The sequence below is a fragment of the Syngnathus acus genome, chromosome 24, assembly GCF_901709675.1.
Source record: "Syngnathus acus chromosome 24, fSynAcu1.2, whole genome shotgun sequence".
Taxonomy (NCBI): domain Eukaryota; kingdom Metazoa; phylum Chordata; class Actinopteri; order Syngnathiformes; family Syngnathidae; genus Syngnathus; species Syngnathus acus.
In genome coordinates, this window is record NC_051108.1 from 4,352,875 (window position 1) to 4,378,179 (window position 25,305).

The window sequence follows — 25,305 nt, forward strand, 5'->3', positions numbered from 1 at the left end:
AAACAGATTCCATTATTATTTTTCTTCTCCTCGCCTGGCATTTGACAAGAGAAGACATGGGAAAATTCTTCAAAGACAATTTTTGGAATTGGAAGTGGTAATGAAAATCAGGACTTGGAGACACTCAAGCGGAGAAAGGAGCTCCAAAAGGAGGTTTAAGATTGGTTTGGGATTATGGGATGCTGTAACTACATCATATCATTTTAACATTGTGAATTGATGAACAAATCAAATGTTGGAGTTCTTGCACAAACTTGAAGTGTGTTGAAAATCATATATCGGTTGCTGGATTTACATTTTCAATTCAGTCAGCAAAGATTGGCTTTTTTCCGAAAAGGTTTTAGCGTTCACAACTCAATATATTAAATTATGTGCTATGGGAAGTCCCAATACGCTCGGCGCTTGTCAGTATATCACGCTTTTCGCAACATCGATTGCTTGAAGCAACACCAGACAATTATATCTGGGTATAAAATTGATCAATAATGTTAATGTGAATACTATGGCGATTTGAAAATTCATTTAATATCAGCCCCCACGGCAACAATAATGATTTTTCTTTTGCGTCATGAATCTTCCTAAGTGTCATATTTTAGGGCTTTCTGGTAAATATGAGTAAACATGAAGGAAAAAGTAGGAAAACACAATTCAAGTAGTAAACAAGCTTATTTTCTGTATGAAGTATATGACAGAAGATTAAAAAAAAAAAAATCTGTCATCTCATTTTGTAATTCTTATCGCATTCTCATTTTTATTCGGTCGCCATGCGCCATTGGTTTCCTATTGACTCTTCCACTTCGTTCATTACCCATGTGATCTACACGTGCCAAAGACGATTTATACAATCTTGGAGAGACCTAATAGGCTCTTCCGTGATTAATCTTTTGCTTTTTAACAACGCTGACGTGCAAGCAATAAAAGATTTTGATGAAGCGCCGTCATGAGGCCTGTCAGATTAAGCGTGCCAACTAAGAAGTTTTTATTATAACTATTTTGATGACGATGATTATTATTATTATTGTAATTTGATAATTTTATTATTTTACATATACGGGCTCAGAGCTCAATTAACAACCAATCAAAGCTCAGTGACATTGAAACAGCTGTTGAGCTCAAACAACAGTGCGTATAAAAAAATTTTTTTGCATTCACATATACTACGTACCTCAGAGCACCATTTTATGTTGTAGGAGCATTAACATGAGCGTCTCAGATCTCCTTTTGAGGTTCCAGGGATCATTTTTCTTTTCTCTACGGAGTTTTCTTCTCACTTTTTTCTCCTGTTGCTTCTCAAGTTTTGCACTTCTGTCTTTATTTCATTTTACATCTGATCTGGTTGAGGCGATCCGCGGTGTGTACTGTGTGCTTGTGAGTTATGAAAGCCAAATCTCTTTTTTTTTTTTTTTTGGAACTCACAAAAATGAAAGAAGAGTGGGGAAAGTGCGGGCGTTGAAGGGGAGGAATCTTGACATTAGCAATTCAGTGCCGAGTCAATGTTTGAAGAAAGTGTTGCTTGATATTTTAAATGATTCATGGAAACTGACTGTAGCGTAATGGATAGAGCAGACCGACTGAATAAACATAAACATATGAGCTGTACAGTATATATATATAGCTCAAGGAGAAATAAAACTGATATATATCAGTTTTATTTCTCCTTGAGCTTTTTTTTTGCTTTCAGTCTACTTTGTTGGTTTGTCAGCAATATACTAATTTGACTATGCTAGAAAAAATACTTTACGGATTATTTGACTAATTACCGTAATTTTCGGACTATAAAACGCACCAGACTATATGCCGCACCAACTAAAACTCGTGATTCCGGGTTCAAAATTTGCAAAAGATTTCGCGGGTTATAGTCCGAAATTTACGGTACGTACTTTGTGATGAAAAAGCATCCAAACAAAATACTAATACCAACAGAGCACCCCCCCCCCCCCCCGCCCCCCAAATAAAATCACCAAGTGTCTGTGAAAGAAAAGACAAATGATGGGAGCAAAATGAAATGTCATTTGAAGCAATGGAGAGAGCCACCATCAGTAAAGCGGGTCAATTGAATTGCAGGGGATGTTCTCGTGGCTCTGGATTCAAGCGTCTTCCTCGAGAGTCAAAAAACACACACACACACACACACACAATAGTGTGAGCTGCAGCAGGGGACTTGGGGGGGGGATATCGGTATTCTTTTGCAGCTGACATTTCCAGCAAACACATTTATCACCCATATATGTATTGTAATGTATACAGAGGAATGGAGGAGTGGAAACTAAAACCATGGCGGTCATTATACAGGGTGATAATGTTCTTTTTCTTGCTCCTCCTTGCATTCTTGTCTCTTAATGTCTCTGACCTCTTCCTCTTTTGTACACTGCCTCCATCTCTCTCTCCTCCCCATGACCTGGATTAGAATATTTTTCCAGATCCCTGAGCTGAACAATACGCTCAGGCACATTAGCATGCAGCCCAGCCAAAAAACAAAAACCCGGCTCAAGTCCCTCCTCTCTATGACTGCCCTGCTTCGTTTTGTTTCTCCCTTTGGCATCCGGCCTCCATTTTACAGTCTGACTTTTCTCTTCGGTCTCCATTTTATTTGCTTTATCAATGTGGGATAGTGCACTGGTTTCTTTTAGGGCCCTTTCCCTTCTTCTCCAGCAATCCTTTCCTCACGCCAAACTCGTTTTCTGCATCTCTTCCTTCTGTCTCGTACATTCGATCCTCATCGCCCTTCCAGCTGTTCACACTCCACTGCCCTGCCACTGGAGCGCCTGGGAGAGGAGAGCAGCACGGCTCACTTAATGACAGTAATTAATTCTCTTTCTCCTGATCTTAATGAGCCAAATCAGTCACAAGACCAAAGAAGAGGGAGTAGGGGAGGACGATGAAGTAAGCAGAACGAGTGAGAGCGAGACAAGTGCCTCTCATCCTTAATGCATGTAAAACACAGCTCTGACAGCAGCACTCGGCACATGAGGGTCCCAAACACTCAGCTGGCGGATCACTTGCACCCGTCTGCTGTTCACACACCTCTCTCGCTCTCTGGAGGGACCTGCAATCAGGAATCTTCTCATCATCTGGCCCACGTTGTTTAAGCAATGAAGATGTATCTAGCATCCATAGCATAGGTGTCAAACTCGAGGCCCGGAGGCCAGATAGGGCCGGCCAAATCTTTTTTTGTGGCCCGCAAAGACAAATTGTGCATTGGCTTCATGTGTCAATGCTAAAATTACAAATTATAAAAAATATAAAGCTATATAATATAAATAGGAAAATAGCTAGAAATGTTCATTTACATATTTATTTATTGATGTTCATTTTTTATTAATATTTAAACAGTTTTTACTACTCTCTGATTTCAAAACGAATTATTCATCAGTTTGTTGTGTATACAATATAAGGCATTGACAGTGATAATAGGCCTCCGAAGGAAAGTATGACTACGATGCAACCCGCGACAAAAATGAGTTTGACACCCCTGATCTATAGATTATCCTAACCGTGCATCGACAAGTCCACAAAAAAAAAAAATAATCAGGTCCAATTACTGATGATGTAAGCACATTACAGCCAATACGTCAACTGTGTCGAATGAGCATCTTCAATTGGCCGGATTTAAGTCGGCTGTGTTCACACCCACAACGGCGCAAACACCCATTTTTAACTGTGCCCGCTACGAAAATGTTAAAAATTCCACCCATGCAATAGACTAGACCCAAAAACTTGACCTTTTGGTCAAAGACACAGATGAATTAATTTATAGATAACTATTTATACAGTTTTAATTAGAAAAGCATCATTATTCATTTATAATTGTAAATCAAATTGATTTTGTTTTATGTTGTTATGAACGACAGCACTGTTACAGCTGCAGTTTTTTTTTTTTTTTTTTAAGTGCTCTATAAATGAGGTCGAGTTGAGAATTGAACTACATTGTTTTTCAGCAGTGTGTATTGGATGGCTGAATATTTTTATTTCTTATCAGAGCCAGTGTGCAGTCTGGAACACCTACTGACCAATTAATCACACAAGCAAAGCATTAAACAAGAGCTGTATTCTCCCACTATTTAACATTTAGGGAGCATTTGAATCCTTTTCGCATTGCTTTCGAATGAAAGCACAGATCTCAAAGGAGTAATTTAGGGGAAGAAAACACAGTTTGAGAAACTGATCTGTGTGTAAGAGGAAGTTGAAAGATCTTTAAAAATGTGTATGATGTGCAGTATATGCATTTGATCAAAACAGCGTTACTCCAAAAAAAATCGAATTTCCTGTATTAAAAAAATATATAAAAACATAGCAATGAATGACAGCAGGGTTTGCGTCATACATCTGATTTCCATCTCCTTTTTTAAGTGCATGCCAATCTTCACAGCTTGATCTAAAGGCTTTGTTAGATCCCGTATGAGCGTGACTCACTCTGATGTGGATCTCCCGGGAAAAAGACTTCCACTTCTTCAACAATATGTCATCGTTAAGTTTTAAGACATCATATTAGAAAGACTGAACTGACACTGGAGACAAAGGATTGACTGGGAGGTGTCAAACACAATGTATCGAGAAATTCTGTGAGCTACCGGTTCACAAACATCATATTAGTGAAATTGCTTTAGGTTCACAAATTTCTTGCAAAAAAGTCACTTTTTATTGTGCTATGTCGTTCATTTATTCTAAAATATTTCAATCCAGCACTGAAATTTTACACAGATGCTCCGATCGATAGACATTGGCTCTTTAAATAAACTGAGGTTTTTTGTGTCAGGTTGAAGTGGAGAAGACTAAGAAGAAGAGGAAGAGGAGATACACCAACTGAGTATTAATAGCTCCCAATCACACAGAGAATCCGTCCAAGACGGAGAAACATAAGAAGGAGGATGATTCGTGCGGAATATCCATTACACTCTTGTCTGTGTGCTGACATTTCCAACTGTGAAACAATGTATGCCGGGTTGAGGAATGATGTCCCACTGCCACATGTGACCCGTTTCATTGTGTGAAATGCAGTGATTACACCGACAAAAACACAGAAGCCCAAACAATAGCGGGAGGTCACCTTGAAACAGCTGCGAGCCCGAGGAGAAAATGACTCAATTACAAACAGACACCAGGCCGAGAAGGACTCGAGCGGAGACCGCAGGAAAGATAAAGAAAAAATATGGATGAGGTCTTTTAGAGAGTTCATATTTTATCATAAAAAAAGGGGCTGCGCTGTTGCGAGAAATGTTTATAAAGCGCAATATTGGACTCAGTTGTGGATTCAATTGCAAACACTTTAATAAATTCAGTCAAATCTACAACCTGCGCCATAACCTGGAGTAAAATGAATTGGAATAGCTGCTAAGGGAATGAGCTGAATGATATTAAAGATTCATGAACGCTATGAACTTTACAGCATATGTAGATCAATTCTTTGCAACAAATCACACTTGAGCTATTATGCACTACAAAAGCGTGTGAATTCTATTTGCCATTCAAAGCTCTTCTGTGTTTTCTTATCTTTGGATTATTTTATGTTGGTTTAATTTAGAAACATTTTGTTTTAGTGCGCCTGTCATGACTACTTCCAAAAGATCCAAAATATGAATTGATACATTCCTTTCAATTAGAAAATTAATTGTTTATGTTTGGAGTTAAATATCTACAGAATTGTTTAGCATCGGGAATGCAAGAGATTTTATAGTTACATTTGTTACCAACATGTTTGTTTCACGGATTTTTTTTTTTTTTTTTTATCTTGCTTCGAACAAGTTTTTTTTGGGCTATCATACTTGGACCATACTTTCTGAGAACTACCCATTTTCTATGTTGAGAGTTCCTCTTGTCCAAGCTTTAAAACAGGCAACTTCAGACAAGCATCCTTGCCATTTTCTCACTTATGCTAGCCACTGAAAACAAAGATTTTCACTACATTCAGAGCCGAGCAGCACTTGGCTTAGACATCCTTCACTGGATACTCTAAACCAGGATTTCATCCCTTTGCAAACTAGATGAAAAAAATTAAAACATGTGAGAAATGGAAATGTGCCTGGTTTCTGACTGTCAAATAAATATATGGAAGCAGCGGCTTATTGTTTATGCAAATTCAGATGACCACTTCAAACCAATGTAGCTTGACAAGAGTATATATTTATAGCAAACGCTGGAGACTAATGACTCACTTGATGTCTCACTTGCAAAGCTGTGGATCAAATGATTACGTGTAGTAACTTCAAAAGTAACAGATGATGTGAAAATAACCTTTAGTTATTGAACAAGCGCTTGAAAGTAAGATTTTAAAAGGCACATTTTTACACAGTAATGACCCGTAATAAGATACTGAACCTGTTTTTAAGAAACTAACAAACATGGGTGTGTAAAATTCACCCTCTTGGATTTATTGCTTCGCACAAGGTTCTTACTGAGACTGTTCTCATGACGAACATTTCCTAACCCCGCTTAACTAAACAACTCCAATGTTTAACGCATAGGTGCCAAACACGAGGCCCGGGGGCCAGATACAGCCCACCAAATCATTTTACGTGGCCTGCGAAGAAAAATTGTGCATTGGCTTCATGTGTCAATGCTAAAATTACAAGTTGTCTTCACTTATAAAAATATAAAATACAAAAAATAGAAATCTATATAATCAATATAAATAGAAAAATTGCTAGAAATGTTTATTTAAATATTTATTTATTCATGTAAATTTTTTATTCATATTTAGACAGTTTTTACTGGTCTCTGTTTTCAAAACTAATTATTCATCAGTTTGTTGTGAAGCCTATACTGTATACAATATAAAAAAATGAAAAATTGCTAGAAATGTTTATTTGTGTTCATTTTTTTTTATATTTAAACAGTTTTTACTGGTCTCTGATTTCAAAACTAATTATTCATCAGTTTGTTGTGTAGCCTATACTGTATACAATATAAGGCATTGACAGTCATAATGGTCCTCCGAAGGAAAGTATGACTACAATGCGGCCCGTGACAAAAATTTGTTTGACACCCCTGGTTTAAAGGAAGGCGGAGCTTAACTTATTTTCACATGTGCAGAGTCTTTATCCTCTGAAAGGAACCAACATAAATGGGTGGGCTTTAATATGCTGAAAAATAAAAAAAAGGAAAACAATAAAGATGATTGCATTCAAAGTGAAGCTAATGTTGCTATTCCCCTGTCACTGACGCATTCTTCTCATAACTCCATCATTCCTGGAAATATCCTCCCTGAAGAGTGAGTGGCATGTAGGCCACTATATATACAGTAGGATGCTTTTTCTTGTGCCTGGGGCTGTCAAGCCTTTGCGGCAACCAGCCAGTCTCACTACAGCTACACATCAAACACAAGTACGGTTACATACTGCACACATGCTGTTCTGATTAAACATCAAGGTACATATATGGTCCATATATTTTTTAATATAGTGCATTAAAAGATGGCAGAGAGTGGAGGCAAACAAGGAGTGACAGCAAGTTGGATATCACGCTTGAAAGATATTAGATGTTGAATTAACATTTATATGCATAGAAAATGTCAATCAAAAATCAGTGAACCTCTAAACATCAAATAATTGTCTATTTTGTGTCCGGTTTAGCGAGTGTACCCAAAAAGGGTTTTCGGCAGGCCACAGCTACACTGGCCTTAAGCTATGACCATGGCCCCATTCTGCCAGGAAAACCAATTACTTAGCGTTTCAAAGCCCTGTGAGTGCCTGAAACGCTCCCATCATTTAACCATAAGACACTCTAACTTCACTCACTGTGTTGCCTTGCAGCATAGGGGACATGCTGGAACACAAATACAAAGCCTCCAACAAATATCCGGAAAAAGCCTGGATCCTTAACGTCACCATCTGTGTAAAAGGTCGTTTCTAGCACTTAGTTTTTTTTTTTTTTTAACACGACTACAGTGGATGTGTTTGGTTGAGATGACACAAATATGAAAAAAAAATGAGGGGTTGTTTACACCCGACAGTAAACTTTTGCTATAATACAATAAATAATAATAAAAATTACAATCCTAAATAAAACCTTGAATTTTTTAAACTACTGAAACACATAGTCTATTTATGTTATGATTATTACACTCAATCTGCCTTGTGAATATTTCCAAAACTACCTCAATGCCGAATGAGCTAAATGATAATAAAGACGTGAGGGTAAAGAAGAGAAACAAAAAAAACAAGCGGGAGAAGCAATCCGATGCAGATCTGGCCGGCCGCTGGCTATGACAAAGTGGAGCACTTATGCATGAAGGATGTGACTTTGTCGGTGACATCACTTCTTCTGCTGATCCCGCTAAAAAGCAAATATGTTTTATAATTCATTATGGCTCTCACACAGGGGGGGCAGACACACAAGTGTCATATTCATGTTCAAAGGTGCAGAGGATCCTACTGAGACATTAACACCTCTGAGCATATGGTGCATGAGAGCAAATGGAAGGTCAGGAATGTTCTCACCAAGTGCGCGTGTCAGGTAATACACCTACCGTATTTTCCGGACTATAAGGCGCACCTAAAAACCTAAAAATTTCCTATAAGCCGACAGCGCGCCTTATAGTCCGGTGCGCCTTATATATGGACCAAATTCCTAAATTTAAACTGGCCCGAAGCATTGTGTCATGAAATCAATCATAAGTGGCCCGCTGAAGACTATGAACCATGAATCAAAAAGACTATGGATCATTATTTTGTGATTATAAAGTAATTTGTTGCGTCTGAAGTTGAAATAAAAAAGATAAAATGGAGAATGATTTGATTTGGATTGAAACTCTGACATGATGCATTAATGGTGCGCCTTATAGTCCAGTGCGCCTTATATAAGGACAAAGTTTTAAAATGGGCCATTCATTGAAGGTGCGCCTTATAGTCCGGTGCGCCTTATAGTCCAGAAAATACGGTACTTGTTTCATCTCATCCATCTCCCTGGACTCACAGCTTTCTTCTTTAACCAAGTATACGCCTTAGGCCTCATCATCCATCCCAACTGCCCCACTTGATGCTTGGCTGAATAATAGGCGTCATGCCCGAAAAAGATATTGATTATGCACAAGAATGAGTCTTTAGTGGCTCTAGTTTATCACCCATAAAGAGTCACCATACAAGTGTATGCTAGATATCATATAGCTTAACTAGACAGGATACAATATAGCTCCGAGCAAGGATCTTTTTACATTATAGCAGGCGCTCAAATTTATTTTGAGAACTACAGTGTCCGGTAAACACAACATAGCGCCTGCTTTGATTTCAAATGCAACCCTGCTGCCACATACAAATAAGTCTGCACACCCCTGTTCGAATGTTTATTTTTTTGTAACATTATTAATTATTATTATTAATAATTTAATATTATTATTTCAAAAACAGTTCCCACCATTAATGTGACGTATAACCGACACAACTCAATTAAAAAAAAAAAAAAAGAAATTTTTTCAGAACTGCACACAAGTGTGCATTCCATCTTGGAAAACTTAGCTGGACAGTTAAAATGCAAACCAATGCACCCGCACAGGCAGCGAGGCGTGCAGCTCGGGGAGCAGATCAACGCTTGATTATCGACCCTCATTGTACCCGCACGCTAAGCAGATTTCATTTACATCTCATTTGCATAATAGCTCAGCCAACGCAAGGACATTCGCCCGCTAGTGTGTGCTTGGACTGATTCTCATTCTGAAGAGAAGTTAGGGTTGGAGTTTTAGTCTAATGAAGCTAAGTATATAGGGCCTTAGTCATCTCAAGTAGACAATTTGTCGAAGCCACTGATAAATAGTGTGCAACAACGCTGCGGTTTCTTTGCTGTTGCGTAACCATCTTTGCCACTAATTAAGGAGCTAATAATGGCCAACATGTTGGCGCAGTTGTGTGAAAAGCATTCACTGGCTGCATGTTTTCATTCTAAACAAAGCAGTTTTGCAAATAATTACATAGTTTAGAAATGAAAATACTTTACTTTCCTGACCTTGCTCATAATTGTATTTAAAAAAAAAAAGGGAATTCTTATTTTCTGCATGGCGGAGGAAAAAGGGAGATTCCTCTGTACAATGATTTCCGTATAAATTAATGGTTGGTGCTCATAATGTGAACAATTCCAAAAATTAAAATAAAAAAATTATATTAATTATATTAAATTAAAAAAATATAGAATCACGATGCACACTGGATGTATGTAATATGAATATGTTGACTTAATTAATTAAGCTCACATTATATCACATCAACACAAGTACAACTTATTAAAACAAAAATAATTCACGGCTTTATATACTGTAAAGAAATTAAATTCATATTGAACACAATTGAGATTTCTACAGTGTGACCCTCAACAACCGTTCCAGTTTCTCACATGGCTCCTTTTGGGACAATTAATTGCCCAACCCTGACTTATATGACTACGACTGAATAAGTCATTTAATTCTGTAGTTGAATGAAAAAAAAGATGTGGGATACGTTTGTGCGAAATGAAATATTCACTTTGGAAATAATTTTGTGTTCCTTTTTTGTCTTGGCAGTCAAAATTTTAAGAAAAATATTTTCCAGGGCAAAAAAAAAAAAGTTCTCGAGTACATGCCGCTGTGAATGTTTTCATTTTATCTCAGTGTTATTCTAGCTAGCAATGTCTATTTCTGGCTTCATTCAGTGAGCGAGAGAGTTAAAAAAAAATCTCCTTGGTCAAAGTAACAAAGGTTGACTGAGACAATGAACGAAGCGAAGAAGTAAAAAAGGAAGACGAGAGTCTGTTGTGTTCCAGCGGTGGAAAGTACTTGTCGCTCCAATCTGCTGCCGTGTTTGTTTACTTTCTTCCCGGTGTGAACATCTATGGATGGCTGCAGCCATCAATTCTCCACCCTAACACACACTGCACACAAACAAGCCCCCCCCCCCACCTACACATTTCCTTAGCCTTTCTGGACTGACTCACTTGTATGCATTCCTTCTAGACACATCTTAACCTACTTCTTTGCATGATTCCTATTCACAAGTTCTCAGGCATCTCTCAGGCAATATGAAGAAGCTTTATAGTTTCTAACTAAATGTATTATTTCTGGGTGGTATGAATGCTGACTCATGGAAACTAAAAAAAGCGATATAGATGTAGCATATGGGTGGTACAAAAAAAAAAAAAAAACATTTAGTGGATTATAAACAGAAATATTCTTCGGGTGAAAACCAGCATTAGAGCGAATAAAGGAAGAAAATATGTTGGTTACATATTCATGTGGTCCCTGTCCCTCGCACGGGCTTTCACGCGATTGCGTAACCGCTGACGCACTATATGATCCGTGAAAAAGCGAGAATCAGTCTTGCTCGGTTGATCCCGGAGGTCAGTGGCAAGCAGAGCGCTGTGGGGAGGGGGGGGAGTGACGAGAGGGAAAAAAAGAAAGATGGACTGAAGGAGGGCTGCGAGGGCAACCCAATGGTTAGGCTGGAAACTGGCGAATCGACGAATTGTGCATTGTAGCTTACAGGGCTGTCTGAACTTAATGCCGAAGGGGAATGACAGGAAAGGACAAGAATGTGAATGAAGAGTCAAAGAAGAGGATAAATGTCGGAAGGGCAAAATGCACCGGAAGGAGCAAATATGAGAAAATCAATATAGCTTGGCTTTTCCGTTTGAACACAATAAAAATGAATTCCCCAAAAGTCGGACATATTGGAAACTTACACGGAAAAATTCACAACAATTTAGATTTGTGCTTGTAAGAATGTCAAGAGCTTTTGTCAGGTTAGTTGTGTATTTGTTTAGACACGAGAAGAAAAGCCACAGGTCCAGAGAGAGTTTTTCATTTATGTGTTTGCTGACCTCTTGAGGAGCAGCTGGCTTTAGCTGAAATCAATTTGACCAATAGCCTCAATTTTCAGCCGACTTCCGATTTCACAGCGACAATTCCGAGCTGTTTTTTTTGATCGAGTAATGAGGAGTTGAACTCAATTTCAGGTTTAGCTTCTGGCGATTAATAGCCTGTTTACCAAAAGTGCAAGCAACACATGCCAAACTCAATCAATTCCACCTCGGGCTGATTAATCCCAATGAGTGATTCGAACCGGGGGGACATTTTTCCAACTAACATACAAAGGCAGGCGAGAGATGAAGATGAAGTGGTCAAAATCTTTGTAAACTTTGCATTGACTTTCTTTCACCTGGACTTTGTGACTTTGACAACAAACAAGACATTCTTAGTCCAAAGCTTTGTTGCATTAGGATTAAATGCTTGCTCTCCTCCCAAACAGTTTCTCATTACTCTCTGAAAGAACTTCATTGCCACAATGGCACCTCTCTTTCTGCCACTCGAATAAAATTGATCAGTCCATAGATCTTATTAGTGTTTGTTATTCTCAATTTCTACAAATACTACCTTGTTTTAAGGTGATTACACACTGCGATAGAGTTCCCTGCGGTGAATTTTAATCTCCTCTTCGGTTAATTTCATGAAGCTAGTCACCCATAACAACAGGGGGGGGGAAAAACTCAAAGTTCTGGTCTTTTTTTTTTTCCTCGTGCAAGTTTTGCAGAGCAGTGGTGATCATTTCGAATCCCTAATGTCGTTGCTTTGCATGCCCTTAGACAAACTGGAACACTCAGTGGACTCCACGTGGAAAAACATGGCTCCTTTTCATTCTTGTTACACAACAGCACCAATATGAAATTTTCTAGTTGTGCCACTAGTTAATTGTAATACAAAGGCATTACAGTCAGGATAATAAATAAGATACAATCTAATCTGTTTTATGTACCTTTAAATAAACAAATAAATAAATAAATAAATAAGTAAAAAATAATAAATAAATAAATAAATAAATATAATTTGTCTTATATGTGTTTTGTCATTTTTTTGGTTATATTTTTAGGTTGCGTCATGTGCACGTGCAACATTGTGTCTTGACTGTTATTTTCCATAATGGCAAAAACTTGTCCTGATAATTCAATGTGACGTTCATCAGCAGTAGCCGAGCGTGGACATCCAGCTGCCACACACCTGACTGTGCTATGTCACTCACACGACACGGTATGGCATGCACGAAAAAGCTTGACGGGCAAAAAAAAAAAAAAAAATGAGGCAGGAGTTAAGGGTCCATTCAATTCTCTGACATGGTGCTCAAGAAGTCACAAATGCATCATTGCAATCCACAGATGCAGCCAAATGTCAGGTCTAATTTACCAATCAACTTCTTATCTGGAAAAAGAGCTGCCACATCCAATTAGTTGCTCCCATAGATTAACATTCAGGTACACGCAAATGCATCTTCTCACTCTCATTAATATTCACTGCTTCCAAGGAGAGCGGGTGATCCATATTAGAGCAGACGCTCATCATTTTCTGTTAAACAGCAATAATTAAGGTCTTCCCTCTTGAGCATGCGTGGCGGACATCATTTCTTTCCGTCGCCGCTCAATCACTCATCTGTCACGCAACACTCGACACATTCAACTCATTACAGGAAACATCTCGTCTCAGTCCCATACATATGTCACATGAACAAGTTTAATGAACACAAATGATTGACCACTGGCAGAGGAGCCACTAAAGCAAACACACTTGAAGCTCAGTAGAAAAAGAAGCTGCAGTACCTTTGTTTCTACCTATAGATTGTAGAGAGACAGGGTCCGGAGAGAGAAAGGAAAGAACGAGGTCATCCCGGGTAGAACACCGCAGCAAGGCAGCAAGAAAGTTGCAATAAGTTGGAGTTAGTTTCGAGTAAGCCTCAACAAGGTCCGCTTAAACTTTCATGCACAATCATGCAAATGGTCATGAGAAGCGCATTCCACAGACAAAACTAAAGCCAAGACTTTGACGAGTGCCACTACGTTTGATATCGGGAGGTTATTATTTCAGTGTAAAAGGTGGCCGATACCAGCCACCGATACTTAAGTTGCCATTGTGTGGCTGGCTACAATCAGCAAGAAAATAACATGCACGACTGATGGAAGAAAATAAAGCAATTAGCATAATTCCAAACAACAATAGTGCACCTTTGGTAAAGTGAAATTACAATTTAAAAGAAGACGAAAACCAGCTAATAAAATCAATTTGGTATCAATCTAGTTCGCAGGTGTCAAACTCAAGGCCCGGGGCCCAGATACAGACCCCCCACATCATTTTATGTGGCCCACGAAGACAAATTATGCATCGAATTCGTATGTCGAAAAAGAAATATTGCTAGCAATTTTCTATTACCATTGATGTTGTGTAGCCGATAGTTAAGATACATAATCTGAGATAATTCATTTGGGTTGACAATTTTAATGGCCCTCCAAAGGAAACTATGACTACGATACGGCCCGCGACAAAAACCAGTTTGACACCCCTGCTGTAGTTTGAAAGTAGCTAAAATATATGAATCGATTTTCTCAGGTGTCTCACAGCAAAGGTCAGTTTAGAACATTTTAGTCACTTGCATGTTTGCTACAGAGTGGTGCACACAGTTATGTAATCCACAGGAAACTGGGTAAGACTAAGGTGAGATGAGATCACACCATGCTGACATCGCCCGATGCTCCTCCCCCCCCCACCCACCCATGAGAGCATTGCAACAAATGCGCACAGACAGGTAGTGAAGGCACACGGTGAAAAATTCTGCCCCAAAACCAAGTCAGGTGGAGAGGACAAACATCTAAGTGAGATGTACAAAGAAAGTGAAGAGTACCTTGCTCTGCCTTCAGGTGTGCGAGGCCTTAAATAGAAACATCAGACAGAAAGAGAACCGAATCAAGATGAGCACACCAATACAAAATGTATTGTCATTATGCATGCTTTGCAGGATAGCAAACCATGACTACCAAAATAAAAGCTTCCCATAGTGCATTTGAAAGCTTTTGTTGCATTAATATAAATCCAGAAACTATTGCAAAAGTGACTACCGTATTTTCCGGACTATAAGGCGCACCTAAAAACCTCAAATTTTCTCAAAAGCCGACAGTGCGCCTTATAGTCCGGTGCGCCTTATATATGGACCAAATTCCTAAATTTAAACTGGCCCGAAGCATTGTGTCATGAAATCAATCATGAGTGGCCCGCTGAAGACAATGAATCATGAATCAAAAAGACTATGATCATAATTTTGTGATTCTAAAGTCATTTGTTGCGTCTGAAGTTGAAATAAAAAAGATAAAATGGAGAATGATTTGGATTAAAAATCTGACATGATGCATTAATGGTACGCCTTATAGTCCGGTGCGCCTTATATAAGGACAAAGTTTTAAAATAGGCCATTCATTGAAGGTGCGCCTTATAGTCTGGTGCGCCTTATAGTCCGGAAAATACGGTAGTAAATAGTGATTTTCTAAGACATCTTGAGTTTGTCTTTAGACTCACCTGGTGTTCTATGGACTGCTGTGGGTTTCCCAAAAGATAAAAAGAAGAAGAAAGCAAAGAAGTTTGGAATTAGCAACACACTTCAACACGTTTATTTTGCATGTGAATCTAGCATGCAAAAGCTAAAAAAAAAATGACCCCATCACTCAAGAGTTCATGTAAAGAGCAAAGAGCTGCCCCTTGACATGCACGATCAAAATTATTACTTCAGTTGAAATCTGCTGCGGAGAGAGAGGAAAACATTAATCTGTTCCATCTGCTAAGGGAGCCAGATTGACATTAGACATTTGACAAACAACTCATAAGAAATCGAATATTGTTTGGATAAGATAATATTCGGCACCCACGTCACACCGGGTGCCTCACACTTAGGTAAAACATAAATCTACACGAGGATTTATGGTGTCGAGAGTTGTTTTGGATCTCAAAATGTTCTTTTGTGCCTCCATTTAGACCCTCAATGCTCGTTGCAACCTCTTCTTGACACAAATTCAACTCCCAATGAGGATTTTCAGGGGAATGCTCAGTTTTTTGTTTTTGTTTTAGTAGGAACTCACTTATCGATGACTTCTAAAAAAAAATCAGAGCGTCATAAAATGTGGATGTTATGTTGCAAAATATACAAAAATAAATGTGTGAATATAAAAACAAAGTCACTCAATTATAATAGAAGAGTACACAGAATAAAAATAATATTTAATAAATATTTGCTCTTTTTATGTCTTATATGAGATTTTCTTTGAAATAGAAACTTTGATCGTGCCTCTGTCGCAACACTGGATTAATCCATCAATTTTTTTATACTGCCCACACCCCGGATTGGTCGCCAGCCATTTATCTGTCTCTAATCAGCAGCAATAAGACATATAAAGAAGTTCCAAACAGAACTGAATGACTGGTAGACAGCGCATCAAGATAAATGTGTGTCCAAGTCAGGTTGAGATTTGTTTTCCTTTCCCCGCTAGGGAATTCAAAATGGCTGCTACTTCTCCTCCTACGTAAGAAGGATGACATTGGCAAACGAATGGGAAGGACAAATTGTGGCTGTTGGGGAGGGGTGGGGGGAGACGATGGCCGGCTGAAGGACGGCAGCGCCGCTCCGGCTTTCGAGCACAAATGAATGCTTTACGCTTCAACGAGCAGCCATCGCTTTCTCTCCCTCCCTCCTTTCTTTTTTCTTTTTTTTGTGTGTGTTACATGTATGTGTGAAAATGTTAACGCGTGGATTGTGTTTGCGTGTCAAACGACCAGTTCCAGATGCAGATAAAGCCCTTTCTCTTGATGTGACATGCTCCAGAACAAGCCAATGTACTGTTGAGGACATGTGGCCCGAGCGTAATCCCTGCTCTATTTTCACAACTCAAATCCAAACATCATTTTCAGCTTGGGCACAAGGCACAAATGCCCTCTGCACTGGAATCATGCAAGTCCCTGCACCATTTTTCTTTTTTTTTTCCCGCCCTGTGACCTACTTTTGATAGTAAGATTATTGTAACTGTCATTTTTTTCCCCCCCCATGTCTGTTTATTAATCCCTAAAGCTAAGCCTGAAGGCACCATTTCAGCACTTGCTTAACAGTTTGCTCGCCCCAGCCATCAATTACTGGCGTTCTATCAAACCGCTATGTATTTTAAAGCAAAACAGGTCTTCATTCCAGATAAAGCACGTGGGATTTTTAAATTAGCCCTCATTTTACATCCTCATTAAATAATCCATTGTAGCTCTTAATAACCTTGACCTTATGAATATCATATTGTAATAACCCGAGGTTTTAAAAGGGACTTCAGATCACCACGAGTTAATTGAATTGAAAAAAAATGGAGCCTGATATCTACCTCATTACCATAAAGGTACTAATATTTCCATAGCTAATAGCAGGGACGTAATGTAGTTGAGATAAACGATGACAGTTAAATGGAGCACATGGTGGATTTGCCAGCCAAAAATCGGCGGTTGTGGAGCGAGGGGTGTCTAATTTAAGCGCGGTGTCCTGACACAGTTCGTCACACTCATGTATCTTCATTCACATGGGACGAAAGTCTAAATGTGTTTCAAAAGCCAACTGCTTGTGGTATAAGTTGCACATTAAAGAGGAAAAAAAAGTTACATGCGCTGAAATGAACAAAATCTGGTTGAACTCGAATCCTACATCGCAATTATTATCCACGCCATTGAGAATATTTTTCTCAATATGCCTTAATTATGTCATTTTGAGTCATGCATGGAGCCATTTTCTGTACCACTTGTCCTCATTACGATCGTGGGTAAGCTTGAGCCTTTCCCAGCTGACTATGAAGAGGCGGGAATCATGCATCATTCGCCAATATTTGGTAAAATAATTGAAAAGAAAGAAAGAGGAAAAAGCTTCTATGTGAGTCATAATTGCCTTGCAATAGCAAAAAAAAAAAAAAAAAGAAACATCATTCTGGAATATAAACAGTTTTCATATCCAATAGTAGCTCAGAACTCTTAATGTGATACTTTTGAAATTTCTTGGGGCTTGGTCATAATGCAAAATGTATTTATTTATTTATCTATTTATGCCATATTTTATCTAGATTGAGTTTGCAATGTCTGAAGAGAAAAAAAACATAATATATAAATATATGAACATATATATCCCAATCAAATTTCTACAAATGCATATTAGTCTGGACACTCTGGTCCTTCAAATCAGATTTAAAACAAAGTTGTTTAATGTCTATTTTCTACTTATGATGTTGTCCTGGATGTCTCAGTAATTCAATTGACAGTGCTGACTTGGAGTGTTGGTGTGTGAGTGCAATAAATCTGTTGCGATCAATTTTAAAATGCAGACACAGGATGCAATGCAAGTAATTAACATGTCTGTCTGCAAATATGAATAAGACGTGTCTGACTGAGGCTGTCCGTTCAGAGATATGAAACTGTCAGACCAGAGATGTCCCGCAATGCAACTTAGTAGTTTAGTCATTGGCCTCGGGCCCATCAAATGTGTACAAAGTGTCTAGGAACATGACCTTGGAAATGTCTGTCTCTAATACTCTCCTTCGAAATCCCTTCATTGTCATCTTCACATTTCTTACGGATTTAAATCAACTCATTGTATTGGCTTTCTAAGCCTTGCGGGCTAGCAGGCTACAATTAGGACGGTGGCTAGCTAAACACGACCCAAGCTGACTCCACTCAGTTAACCATCTGCCGGTTTTAACAAACAGCTCGAGGGTCTCGGCACACGGCGTGTACGCTTGACGTGCAGAGTAAATATTCACAAGTTTTAACAGATGCACATGAATGGGGGGGTTATGATCAACAGAATGCTAACAGACAGGTGTGCTGGCAGTTGTTTGCATTTACCGTAATTTTCGGACTACAAGCCGCACCAGGTAAAATTCGTAATTCAGGGTTCAAAATTTGAGGAAAAAGAAGCGGCTTATAGTCCGAAAGTTACGGTAATTGTAACTTGTAAATCGTTCCGTTAAAAGGTTGAACGAGCACTTGTGGACTCGATGGAGGGAATTCTGTCATTTGTCGGAAGTCTTGCATTTGTGAAGCCGTCGCTCTGGCAAATTTGTCATCTCTGTTGTCATTATCTTCCTAATTACCGCTCCGTGTCTCTGTTGCATAATCAACAGTCAGCCACATCATTTAATGGCAAGCAAAGGAGGAGTAGCAGGTCATTGTGATCACTATTCATGAAGGAACTTGGTCTGGAGAAACTTGACAAAAACAAACGAGATGTTTTTGCTTTTTAAAACAAGGATATCATCGGTCCCTTGGGGCTTTATTAGATTCAAAACGGCCCCTGCTATGACTGCTGAGCAAAAGCAATGGGCAAATAGGTTAAGAAGAAAAAAAATAAAAATGATGATAAGTCCACTTTTGCCGCTTGACTGCTCCGCAACCAGCACATCGTGTGCTGTTCTGAACAACGGCCATAGGCAACCTCTTGGGATTTAAGCTCCCCAAACATCTCAACTTGAACGACAAACAATATTGGAAACAAAAACAGTTAAATTGTTGCTCATAAATATAGATGGTTTAAGTACCTTCGATTTGTGCGGTTGCACATTGTGTCTCGATTGCACTAAAATAGAATTCAGTGAGCATTCCCCTGATGTTTAATCCCCCCAGGAGTGGAGCCAGTCTGATTTAGACTGGCAAGAACAGGTCAGCAGAGGAGGTAATTCAACATGGTCGTGTTCATGTTTTTTAAATTTACAATCCCCCACACATGAAGAAAAAAATACTTCCCAAGATCATCGTGGTAGTGATGTACATTTGTTTTATGTAACGGTGTGTGATTTCTTAAATAAAAAAAATAAAAAAAGAAGCTATTCTTGGCATCAGAAATTTATAAATGGCTCCCATAGGATAACACAAATAAAGTATTCGCCAAAAAAAACATGGATATAATCGAGTAGATAAAAGATTTCATCGAAGATGTGTGCCATCCTAACATTCCCCCCAAAAACGATTACCTTGGCACAGAAAAAGAGGAAATGAAATTCATCCCAAACATTTTGTACCTTCGGGTCCCTGCACGTCCTTGCAGGAGCTGAGTCACTTTCCCGGAGAAAAGATAACTTTGATAAGAAAGTGTTGGAAGTCATACTAAGCATTATATAAAAACCAAAATGGGACTTGGTGGAAAAGACTTTCATTAGGGGACAATCAATCGAAATTTAAATCGGCGATGAACTATACCATCTCCTGCAAATGGCTGCATTTTGTCATTATTCGTATGGATGAGTAAACAAAGTGCGGTAAAACTTTGTAGCAGAAGCAATCGATCCCTTTGAAGCGAGAGCACATAATCGTCAAAATATTTCCGATACATTCATTTTTTTGCTGTCTAATGAAAAACACAAGGTAGAAAATTAAATTCCAGCCTCAATTGTGACACCTCCAAATACAAGAAAAGAAAATGTTGCTTAACAAAATATTGATTTTAGAAGCTGCTTTTTCTTAGTCTATTTTTTTGCTGGTGCCACTATCGCAACAGTGGCTGGCAAATAAAGAGAAATGATGATCACCGTAAAAAGCAGAACTGGAAATTCTTTTATAGTCATGGCAACAAAGAAACATTTTTATAAGACGTCTCTGTCAAGGCTGCTCAGTTTCAATGCGACTATAAGTCAACAATAAGAACTGAATGTGCACTGAAAAATCTTTTGACCTTTAATCACCACCACATTGGATTTGAAATGCTTTTCATTGGACAGCAATGATAGACAAAGCCCATTTGATGTTCATAAAAAAAAAAAAAAATGGTGGCAGCCATCTTACCTTCAGTGCAGTATGGTCCAACAAATCCAGTCCTGGAGCAATCACAGTAGGTTTCTCCATCTGCCAGTGAGCAGATTCCTCCATTCTCGCAAGGGTTCTCTGTGCAAAGGCCTAACATCTCTAAACGGACTTTCTGACTGTTGATGAGTGCGGGAAGTTTACTTCCGTAGATAAGGTCGGTGATGATCCCCTTGAATGGTTTGAGCTCACGGACGGAGGGCAAGGTAATGGCGGACGTGCGGATATCTCCTGGAAGTCCACCGAGGAATAGGTCGCTTATGATCTTCATGAACTGCCGCTGAGGCCGCACCTCCGCCGTCTTGGTCTGGCCGTCCACGGACAAGCCGGTCCGCAAATTGTGTCTGTTGATAGCGGCAAAGTGCCAGCGGCTGTCGTTGACCATTTTATCGGACGTGATGGTGGTTTCGGCGCAGTCGATGCTGAAGCGAAGATGCATCCTGCCCTCGGATAGAGTGAGGAGTAAGAAGTCGCAATATCCGCCGTCGTCAAAGTAAAGCATGAGGCCTTCTGATTGGGAGGTCTTGAATTGGAAGGTCAGGTCGCTTCTAGAGCTGGCATCCCAGCGTAGGTATCGAGCCCACTGACCTTCAGAGCCAGTAAACTCTAATCCCACACTCAGGGCCAGCACAGAACTTAGCAGAAGGAGAACTTTCCCAGGGCGACTGTTTGGATTCATTGTAGGGAGTAACGGAAAGCACCTGGAAGCGATTTGAACTTGATTCAGGCCCTCTTAAAGTGACACAAATATTTGCTTAGGGCAACTTTCTAAGATGCATCTGATATATCGTATAATCCTCATTGCTTTAAAAGAATTTTTTTATCTCTGATCAAATATTGATAATAAATGCAATCTATACTTCAAGCCAACTGGAAGATAAAAAATATCTGATCGCCACGTTAAGTGCTACGTGGATCAATGATTTAAAGGTGCATCTTGGGTGTTTTCTTTGCGGCGACTTCCTGGATTGAAGCACATAACTTTCATTGTTTGTCCATGCCCCATGATTTGATGTGTTGTGTGAGTCAGGCCAGGCCTTTAAGAAAACTGGAACACAATAAAAAGAGAGCAAGAAGAAAAAAATCGTCAGAGAACTGCACAACAAAAGGGACTCAATTCAATAGTGCAAAAAATATATATATACACAATGCAATAGTGCAAAATGTATATGTATATTTATTTTTTATTAAGCAATATATATGTATTTATTTATATATTAATAGATAGATAGATAGATAGATAGATAGATAGATAGATAGAGATATTTTTTAATAATATATAAATAAATACATATAAATAAATATAATAGAGAGACGCTACAAAAAATATTACTTTTCTAAAAATGCTCAAGTTGTGAATTTATTTCGGCTCAAAGTAATCGCAAATGTGTGTACTATGTATCCATGAATGTAAAACAGAATATGCATCTCGCCTACTATTACTCAAAACCTGCTGGAATCCTGATAAATACGACTAATTATTCACTACCACCCTCATTTGCATGCCTTTAAGGGATTCCAATCATCCACAGCCATTCATAGCAGATTTTCGGATGGTGCAATTTACATCCACTATTCAAATCCCATGAATATTGACATTATGTGGTATTTCCTGTCATGCAGTCATTATTTTCATTACAGATGGCGCTGCAAGGTGACAGAATATCAACACCGTCCTTGCTCCTCTCACGGCTCTTGATTTACATGACAAAACGGGAAAATGCATTTATTTTTTTTCAGTCCTCTTGCCTTTGCAATTTGGTGTCCAATGGTGATCGCAGGAACTTGCCACGCAATAGATCCTTTACCCACCTGCCCTGAATAGTTAATCTTGCTGCAAGCTATTGAATTTGAGTAAGTGATACCTCTGCTGCGCACCTGCACCATGCACGCGTCTCCCTGACAACACCAGGTCGGCTACCTCCATTATTGTCTTTGTCTTAAAATAAGTTTGCTCATACAACAGTCAAAAGGTTCGTCGGAGTGACAATAACCCTGAACACAGCTGAGTCAATCCAAGCCATTGACCACAAACGTCAATAGGAAATGATTCATAAAGCCGTGAAACCCAAGATGGCACTCTTCTATGAAATTGGCTTGACTCTATTCAATTAACTTAGCTGAGGCATCAAATGTCCCATTTGACGGAGCTACTAACAATGTCCTTGGAGTTGAATGAACGACTAGAAATTTCTTTGTAGCCCGTTTAAATGACTTCATTGCGGTCTGCTAAATGATGTTAGTTTGACAGGACCCGTTGCTTTGTAATGCAGGGTGGTTTTGTAAAGCTAACCTCAAGGCGAAATTAAATGAGACTTATGTGGTGATATGAATTTCACATTGAATATTTCACTTACTCCCCATAGGCTTGGTCTAAAAAACAAAATGCCCTTCAGCATAACATAAGCCTGTCAGCATCCTTATCAGCTCCAATTCTTGGCTAAAACAACCCCACAAAAAGCAAAGTATATTCTAGATGTCATATTTAAAGAAAAAATCTATTTAAAAGATATAAAACCGTATAAACATTAAAGTCAGTGCTGTACAATAAGTGAGTTTTCCGGGATGAATAGTGGGCTGAATTATTAAACAGAGGATATGAGATGATCCGCATAAGATACTACTGTCACTAACTGGCCATAAAAGATTCATTAATGTGTCCAGCATCAGTGCATATTTTTGACATGTATTGTAATACAGCCAAGAGCCCATCATGCACTGGAAACCTCTCGATCCCCCCCCCCCCCTCCCCTCCTCTCAGCTGTGGATCACAAGCTTTGGCCAGAAGGCCCTTTTTAATTTAACATCAGTCACTGGCTGCTTTTACTACTGCTGGTTAGACATATTGAGATCCAGCAAGGGGCCCACCAGAGAATGTCTAGCAGACATCTTGCAGGTCACTCCCCACAACCAAAGTGATTTAATTCGCATTTGATGTTTTTTTTTTTGTTCTTATTGATAATGAATGAGTTTGATTTAATCCCGGTTCATTCAAATCAACCGATTCATATTGTGGTAGGTGTTGAATGATACTGCATTACTCAAATGTGTTTCTAATATTTTGCCCCTCTACTGCCACCAAATAAGGTCAACACAGTATTAGGACGTCCTCTCAGTATGATGAAGAATGCTGCCACAAATCCCACAAATCAAACCTATTTTAAATTAATAGCGCTATGATTTTCACAATAAAATTGTTTATTTATTTCGAATTCAGCTCATGTAATGGATTATCTTCTGCACCTACGTAACTACATGCATTTGGTTTTATCAGAGAAATATTAAGTTGTATAATATTACTTTTAACTTTCATCAGCAATCCATCCTTCCACAAAGCCGACTATGTTACTTATGCATGCATGTAAAGCTGACAATTTACATCGAATGCACAGCGATTAGAAAAAGGAGGGGCTATAGAGTAATCTGCAAACACGACATCACGGCATTTAGCAAGCAGCTCCAGTTGTAGCAACCTCGGTGATGAAACTGAGGATTTAATGGACGGGTGTGCGCTTTTTTTTTTATTATTATTTGAAAACTATCAAATATTTGTAAATGTCGCCATCCTCTGCTAGTTGACGACGAAAAGCAGAGTCAGCGTGGCGAAACTTTCAGTCACTCCAAATATAAATCCGAAATTCAATATAAGTCACGTTTGTGTGTGTGTTTCGTTTGTGGGACCAAAATCGGCGACGTGCGCTCATCCATAACGCTTGGATTCGGCTCCTCAGATTCACCGCGGTTGGAAATAAAACTTGGCAATTCATCAAAAATATTGCATTAGAGCATATTTGATATGAATATTAATAACAAATAGCAAGTGCAGTGCGTCTACCTTTTTTTTGCCCCGAAGGGAGATGTGCAGCTCCGGGTGCAACTGGGCGTGCGTAAAATTGAAAATCAAAACAATCCAGGGCAAAAGTCCATCAGGTTCAAACGTTAGTTGTTGAAATCGAAGCCAATGCGGTTGTTAGTGTGAAGGTTTTTATGACCAAGTGAGCGCGACGAAGGCAACGGTCCTCTCCCTCAGTCCTCTTCCTCCGCCTCCTCCTGTCTCAATGAGCGCGCATCTCCCAGCCAGCTCGGCTCACTCTGTACATGTGGATGGATGGATGATAGTACTATGGATCTCTCCCTTGCCCATCGATTCTGCTCTGACACGCCTTATACACTGAGAAGGAGGACAACTGGCTCTCCAGAAACTTGCACATAGACTCATCCTAGATAATTGTAAAAATTGAGACTGAAAATTTATAGTGTGAACTTTATAAGTGTTGACTAGTCGTGGTAGTTGTGATGTTGTGATCCATCCATCCATCCAGATCTGCACATATGTACGTATATACACATGCACACACACCCACACACACACGTATACATACTATATGTAACAATAATAATACATTTTATTTATAAGGCGCCTTTCAAGGCACTCAAAGTCGGCGTACAGACGTATAATCGCATAAAAAATGACCGGAGACACACAAACATATACACACACACACATATATATACATTATATATATATATACATTATATATATATATATATATATATATATATTTAAATTTAAATTTTTATGTATAAATTCATATAGTATGTATAAATATATATATACATACATATACATATTATTTATTTATTTAGTTAGTTAGTTAGTTAGTTATGTATTTAGTTAGTTAGTTAGTTAGTTAGTTAGTTAGTTAGTTAGTTAGTTAGTTAGTTAGTGTCTG

At 38.8% G+C, this 25,305-nt stretch overlaps 1 protein-coding gene across 11 annotated transcripts in view; it reads right to left on the reverse strand.

The window, feature by feature from the left end:
• Positions 1 to 24,705, reverse strand: part of LOC119118176 (neurexin-3b) — a 146,864-nt gene extending 122,159 nt beyond the window's left edge. For 2 of the 11 annotated variants that reach the window (XM_037244983.1, XM_037244981.1), the window contains exons 1-5: positions 24,408 to 24,701; positions 20,555 to 21,620; positions 15,287 to 15,304; positions 14,619 to 14,645; positions 13,543 to 13,554 (exon numbers count right to left, since the gene is read on the reverse strand). In XM_037244983.1, the coding sequence (XP_037100878.1) occupies positions 13,543 to 13,554; positions 14,619 to 14,645; positions 15,287 to 15,304; positions 20,555 to 21,251 (754 nt within the window). In that variant the 5' untranslated portion in view covers positions 21,252 to 21,620; positions 24,408 to 24,701. Of the gene's footprint in view, positions 1 to 13,542; positions 13,555 to 14,618; positions 14,646 to 15,286; positions 15,305 to 20,554; positions 21,621 to 24,407 lie in introns of all 11 variants that reach the window. The other 9 variants (XM_037244985.1, XM_037244982.1, XM_037244988.1 and 6 more) reach the window with 7 other exon arrangements.
• Between the last annotated feature and the right edge of the window lie 600 nt (positions 24,706 to 25,305).